The sequence below is a fragment of the Babylonia areolata genome, chromosome 4, assembly GCF_041734735.1.
Source record: "Babylonia areolata isolate BAREFJ2019XMU chromosome 4, ASM4173473v1, whole genome shotgun sequence".
In the NCBI taxonomy this organism is placed as follows: Eukaryota; Metazoa; Mollusca; class Gastropoda; order Neogastropoda; family Buccinidae; genus Babylonia; species Babylonia areolata.
This window is the reverse complement of record NC_134879.1, coordinates 3,320,320-3,327,819: the sequence shown is the minus strand read 5'-3', so window position 1 is coordinate 3,327,819 and position 7,500 is coordinate 3,320,320. Positions and strand designations below refer to the sequence as shown.

The 7,500-nt window shown below is 46.0% G+C and overlaps 1 protein-coding gene across 1 annotated transcript in view; it reads right to left on the bottom strand.

Moving 5' to 3' along the window:
• Positions 1 to 7,500, bottom strand: part of LOC143281369 (neuroendocrine convertase 2-like) — a 209,500-nt gene that overhangs the window by 35,432 nt on the left and 166,568 nt on the right. Inside the window, 2 exon segments of the mRNA XM_076586573.1 lie at positions 2,565 to 2,653; positions 7,074 to 7,150. Coding sequence (XP_076442688.1) covers positions 2,565 to 2,653; positions 7,074 to 7,150 — 166 coding nt within the window.

The window sequence follows — 7,500 nt, the reverse complement described above, 5'->3', positions numbered from 1 at the left end:
TGGCAGGGGGAGGAGAGAGGGTTGAAGGAAGGATAGATAATGTGTTGGTTGGCTGGTTGATTGGCAGGGGCAGGAGAGAGGGTTGAAGGAAGGAGAGATACTGTGTTGGTTGGTTGATTGGCAGGGCAGGAGAGAGGGTTGAAGGAAGGATAGATACTGTGTTGGTTGGCTGGTTGATTGGCAGGGACAGGAGAGAGGGTTGAAGTGAGGATAGATACTGTGTTGGTTGGCTGGTTGATTGGCAGGGGGAGGAGAGAGGGTTGAAGTGAGGATGGATACTGTGTTGGTTGGCTTGTTAATTGGCAGGGGCAGGAGAGAGGGTTGAAGGAAGGAGAGATACTGTGTTGGTTGGCTGGTTGATTGGCAGGGGGAGGAGATAGGGTTGAAGTGAGGATAGATACTGTGTTGGTTGGCTGATTGATTAGCAGGGGGAGGAGAGAGGGTTGAAGTGAGGTTGGATACTGTGTTGGTTGGCTGGTTGGCTGGTTGATTGGCATGGGCAGGAGAGAGGTTTGAAGGAAGGAGAGATACTTTGTTGGTTGGCTGGTTGATTGGCATGGGCAGGAGAGAGGTTTGAAGGAAGGAGAGATACTGTGTTGGTTGGCTGGTTGGCTGGTTGATTGGCAGGGGGAGGAGAGAGGGTTGAAGGAAGGAGAGATACTGTGTTGGTTGGCTGGTGGATGGGCAGGGGGAGGAGAGAGGGTTGAAGTGAGGATAGATACTGTGTTGGTTGGCTGGTTGATTGGCAGGGCAGGAGAGAGGTTTGAAGGAAGGAGAGATACTGTGTTGGTTGGCTGGTTAATTGGCAGGGGGAGGAGAGAGGGTTGAAGTGAGGATAGATACTGTGTTGGTTGGCTGGTTGATTGGCAGGGGGAGGAGAGAGGGTTGAAGTGAGGATGGATACTGTGTTGGTTGGCTGGTTAATTGGCAGGGGGAGGAGAGAGGGTTGAAGTGAGGATGGATACTGTGTTGGTTGGCTGGTTAATTGGCATGGGGAGGAGAGAGGGTTGAAGTGAGGATAGATACTGTGTTGGTTGGTTGATTGATTGGCATGGGCAGGAGAGAGGGTTGAAGTGAGGATAGATACTGTGTTGGTTGGCTGGTTGATTGGCAGGGGCAGGAGAGAGGGTTGAAGTGAGGATGGATACTGTGTTGGTTGGCTGGTTGATTGGCATGAGGAAGAGAGAGGGTTGAAGTGAGGATGGATACTGTGTTGGTTGGCTGGTTGATTGGCATGGGGAGGAGAGAGGGTTGATGTGAGGATAGATACTGTGTTGGTTGGCTGGTTAATTGGCAGGGGGCAGGAGAGAGGGTTGAAGTGAGGATAGATACTGTGTTGGTTGGCTGGTTAATTGGCATGGGGAGGAGAGAGGGTTGAAGGAAGGAGAGATACTGTGTTGGTTGGCTGGTTGATTGGCAGGGGGAGGAGAGAGGGTTGATGTGAGGCTAGATACTGTGTTGGTTGGCTGGTTAATTGGCAGGGGGAGGAGAGAGGGTTGAAGTGAGGATAGACACTGTGTTGGTTGGCTGATTGGCAGGGGGAGGAGAGAGGGTTGAAGGAAGGATAGATACTGTGTTGGTTGGCTGGTTGATGGGCAGGGCCAGGAGAGAGGGTTGAAGTGAGGATAGATACTGTGTTGGTTGGCTGGTTAATTGGCAGGGCCAGGAGAGAGGGTTGAAGTGAGGATAGATACTGTGTTGGTTGGCTGGTTAATTGGCAGGGGGAGGAGAGAGGGTTGAAGTGAGGATAGATACTGTGTTGGTTGGCTGGTTGATTGGCATGGGGAGGAGAGAGGGTTGAAGTGAGGATGGATACTGTGTTGGTTGGTTGGTTGATTGGCAGGGGGAGGAGAGAGGGTTGAAGTGAGGATAGATACTGTGTTGGTTGGCTGGTTGATTGGCAGGGGCAGGAGAGAGGGTTGAAGTGAGGATAGATACTGTGTTGGTTGGCTGGTTGATTGGCAGGGCCAGGAGAGAGGGTTGAAGGAAGGAGAGATACTGTGTTGGTTGGCTGGTTGATTGGCAGGGGGAGGAGAGAGGGTTGAAGTGAGGATAGATACTGTGTTGGTTGGCTGGTTGGCTGGTTGATTGGCAGGGGCAGGAGAGAGGGTTGAAGTGAGGCTAGATACTGTGTTGGTTGGCTGGTTGATTGGCAGGGGGAGGAGAGAGGGTTGAAGTGAGGATGGATACTGTGTTGGCTGGCTGGTTGATTGGCAGGGCCAGGAGAGAGGGTTGAAGTGAGGATAGATACTGTGTTGGTTGGCTGGTTGATGGGCAGGGGGAGGAGAGAGGGTTGAAGTGAGGATAGATACTGTGTTGGTTGGCTGGTTGATTGGCAGGGGCAGGAGAGAGGGTTGAAGTGAGGATGGATAGGGTTATTTATTTTTGGGATGTGATTTTTTACTTTATATATATATATAAACACATTGGATGGTTTTCGTTAACAGAAAGCTGAAACATGTTTTTAAGGCATGTTCATAATTGATTGGATGATGTAAGGCGCTTTGAGAAGTATCGGGACTGGATATTACGCCATTCTTATAATTATTTCTATTATGTCTTACCGGCCACCATGGAGCCGTAGGCCACGCCCACTCCGCACACGTCATTGTCACGTGCTGCCGACACCTCACCGGCACAACGCGTGCCGTGGCTGAAACCGACGACAATGATGATTTATGTCTGTCAATCAATCCTTCATGCAGTGAAGTAAAATGTTTTCTCAAACCATACACGTGTTGTAGTTTTTCTTTTCCTGAAACTTAAGTCAGTACCACCATTGTTGCAATTTAATGAGGTTTCCAATTCCGTAGGTGTATGATATGATGGAGTCTCCCGTCGGACCGACGGATGAGTAGGTAGGCAGACATTCCGTTCCGACATTAGCCTGGTTGCCTGACCAGCACAGGTGACTTTTTTTTTTTTTAGTGAAGAGGAGTTGTGCAGTCCCTTCCCCACTCTCTCGCCTACCGACGCTCACAGTCCCACAGGTGCAGATACTGCCTCGTGTAGGACGGCCTCGGCAGGTGCAGGTTTTTTCTTCGGAGTTCCGTCTCCTAGGAGGACTTCCAGCCAAGGATAAGAGCTCCCCCCCTGCCCTTTGGTCATCCTCTTCCGCCTTCACAGCCGTTGGGAAAGGTTTCCTCCTCCGCCTGGTCCGTCGTTGGGAGACTTCACATGCGGCAGGTAGTACTGGGTTATATGGTACCAGCAGCAAGGGCTATGCCTTTGATCTGACAGGTGTGTGGTGACAAACTGTAAATGATTTGTGTGACTGGGGTTAAAACTATGTTCTGGTCAGCTTCTGCTTCATCAGTGTGCATAACTTCTTCTTCTCTTCTTTATTTATTTATTTATTATTATTATTATTATTATTATTATTATTATTACTACTACTACTACTACTACTACTACTACTACTACTACTACCTTTTTATATTATAATTATCATTTATTTATTTATTTATGTACGCTTATGTATTATTTATTCACCTTTTTTTTCTCAAGGCCTGACTAAGCGCGTTGGGTTACGCTGCTGGTCAGGCATCTGCTTGGCAGATGTGGTATAGCATAATATGGATTTGTCCGAACGCAGTGACGCCTCCTTGAGCTACTGAAACTGAAACTGATCTGTCAAACCATACACGTGTTCTTCTTCCCTGTTACTAAACATTCAGGGGCCAAAACCATTGATACACAAGGAAGTTTCTAATTTGTACGGTGACAAAGCTGTGCATGATTTGTGTGACTGGGTTTCAGGGTGGGGGAGAGGGGTGGGGGGGGGGGGGGGGGGTAGGTATATACCATTATGTGTCATTGGTCAGTGAAGCAATTACTCTGAAGTAACTGTCTTTGACTTGCACTACAATCAGCAGTCACGTGCAATGCACGAGGTGTTACTATTTTATGATGAACTGTATATCAAATCACTGTGCTGAGTTGTAGTGTGTTGTGGAGTGATGGCCTAGAGGTAACGCGTCCGCCTAGGCAGCGAGAGAATCTGAGCGCACTGGTTCGAATCACACCGGCAGTCGCCAGCATTTTTTCTCCCCCTCCACTAGACCTTGAGTGGTGGTCTGGATGCTAGCCATTCGGATGAGACAATAAACCGAGGTCCCGTGTGCAGCATGCTATTAGAGCACGTAAAAGAACCCACGGCAACAAAAGGGTTGTCCCTGGCACATTTCTTTAGGAAAAATCCACGTCGATAGGAAAACAAATAAAACTGCACACAGAAAAAAAAAGGGTGGCGCTGCCAGTGTAGCGATGTGCTCTCCCTGGGGAGAGCAGCCCGAATTTCACACAGAGAAATTTGTAGTCACAAAAAAGAGTAATATAAATACAAACATTAGCATGTACAAACCACCACCACCACCACCACACTATTTTTTAATCAACTACATTGTAATCTGTTGCACTGTGCCGTACCGTGATGTAACACTTATCATATTGTACCTACTACACTGCACTGTACTACATTTTTGTAACATGTTGCAACTGTATTGTATCGTAATGTAACTTTATCGTACTACTGCACGGCACAACATGAACTACATTGTAAACCTGTTGTGCTGTAATTGTACCGTAATGTAAAACTTATCGTACTGCACTGCACTGCACTGTACTGCAATGTGCTGAAACGAACTGCACTGCAATGTACTGAAACGAACTGCACTGCACTGCACTTCAATGTACTGAAACGAACTGCACTGCACTTCAATGTACTGAAACGAACTGCACTGCACTGCACTTCAATGTACTGAAACGAACTGCACTGCACTTCAATGTACTGAAACGAACTGCACTGCACTTCAATGTACTGAAACGAACTGCACTGCACTGCACTGCAATGTACTGAAACGAACTGCACTGCACTGCACTTCAATGTACTGAAACGAACTGCACTGCACTGCAATGTACTGAAACGAACTGCACTGCACTGCACTTCAATGTACTGAAACGAACTGCACTGCACTTCAATGTACTGAAACGAACTGCACTGCACTTCAATGTACTGAAACGAACTGCACTACACTTCAATGTACTGAAACGAACTGCACTGCACTTCAATGTACTGAAACGAACTGCACTGCACTGCACTGTACTGAAACGAACTGCACTGCACTGCACTTCAATGTACTGAAACGAGCTGCACTACACTGCAATGTACTGAAACGAACTGCACTGCACTGCACTGTATTGAAACGAACTGCACTGCACTGCACTTCAATGTACTGAAACGAGCTGCACTGCACTTCAATGTACTGAAACGAACTGCACTACACTTCAATGTACTGAAACGAACTGCACTACACTTCAATGTACTGAAACGAACTGCACTGCACTTCAATGTACTGAAACGAACTGCACTGCACTGCACTGTACTGAAACGAACTGCACTGCACTGCACTTCAATGTACTGAAACGAGCTGCACTACACTGCAATGTACTGAAACGAACTGCACTGCACTGCACTGTATTGAAACGAACTGCACTGCACTGCACTTCAATGTACTGAAACGAGCTGCACTGCACTTCAATGTACTGAAACGAACTGCACTGCACTGCAATGTACTGAAACGAACTGCACTGTACTTCAATGTACTGAAACGAACTGCACTACACTGCAATATACTGAAACGAACTGCACTACACTGCAATATACTGAAACGAACTGCACTGCACTGCAATATACTGAAACGAACTGCACTAAACTGCAATATACTGAAACGAACTGCACTGCACCGCAATGTACTGAAACGAACTGCACTGCACTGCAATGTACTGAAACGAACTGCACTGCAATGTACTGAAACGAACTGCACTTCAATGTACTGAAACGAACTGCACTGCACTTCAATGTACTGAAACGAACTGCACTACACTGCAATATACTGAAACGAACTGCACTGCACTTCAATGTACTGAAACGAACTGCACTGCACTGCAATGTACTAAAACGAACTGCACTGCACTGCAATGTACTGAAACGAACTGCACTTCAATGTACTGAAACGAACTGCACTGCACTTCAATGTACTGAAACGAACTGCACTTCAATGTACTGAAACGAACTGCACTGCACTTCAATGTACTGAAACGAACTGCACTGCACTGCAATGTACTAAAACGAACTGCACTGCACTGCAATGTACTGAAACGAACTGCACTTCAATGTACTGAAACGAACTGCACTGCACTTCAATGTACTGAAACGAACTGCACTACACTGCAATATACTGAAACGAACTGCACTGCACTTCAATGTACTGAAACGAACTGCACTGCACTGCAATGTACTGAAACGAACTGCACTACACTGCAATATACTGAAACGAACTGCACTGCACTTCAATGTACTGAAACGAACTGCACTGCAATGTACTAAAACGAACTGCACTGCACTGCAATGTACTGAAACGAACTGCACTGCATTTCAATGTACTGAAACGAACTGCACTGCACTGTACTGAAACGAACTGCACTGCACTTCAATGTACTGAAACGAACTGCACAGCACTGCACTTCAATGTACTGAAACGAACTGCACTGCACTGCAATGTACTGAAACGAACTGCACTGCACTGCAATGTACTGAAACGAACTGCACTGCACTGCAATGTACTGAAACGAACTGCACTGCACTTCAATGTACTGAAACGAACTGCACTGCATTTCAATGTACTGAAACGAACTGCACTGCACTGCACTTCAATGTACTGAAACGAACTGCACTGCACTGCACTTCAATGTACTGAAACGAACTGCACTGCACTGCACTTCAATGTACTGAAACGAACTGCACTACACTGCACTTCAATGTACTGAAACGAACTGCACTGCACTGCACTGCAATGTACTGAAACGAACTGCACTACACTGCACTTCAATGTACTGAAACGAACTGCACTACACTGCACTGTACTGAAACGAACTGCACTACACTGCACTGTACTGAAACGAACTGCACTGTACTTCAATGTACTGAAACGAACTGCACTGCAATGTACTGAAACGAAAATAACGGCACTCCTGCAGTAGACTGAAATAATATAACTAATCGTTTTACTCACCTGTTGAACCAGGTGTCTGTATAGCGAGGATACGGGTACGGATCGTTGCTACTGAAATCATAGCTGGCCTCGGCATTCTGGAAAAAAGAAAGAAAAAAAAAGAAAGAAACGAAAAAGAAAGATAAACAAGAGAGGCAAGGCCTTCAAGACTCACTTGTGACTGAGAGTAAAACACACAAGCTTTTTATGTATTGAGTATAATTTCAAAATGTAATGTTTAAGATGAGAAAGATCAGTTTAAAGCAAATTAAGTCCCCTAGCATTGATTACAGAGTAATTTCCCTTTTTTTACTATCTGCACCAAAACGTTTGCAAATAAATAAAATTTCCATGCTTAGCAAAAGAAGTTCCTGTTTGAACAAAAGATGATAATAATGACTGCTCTTGTTGTTGGGTCAGAATATCAGATCAAAGTGCCAAGTTTAGA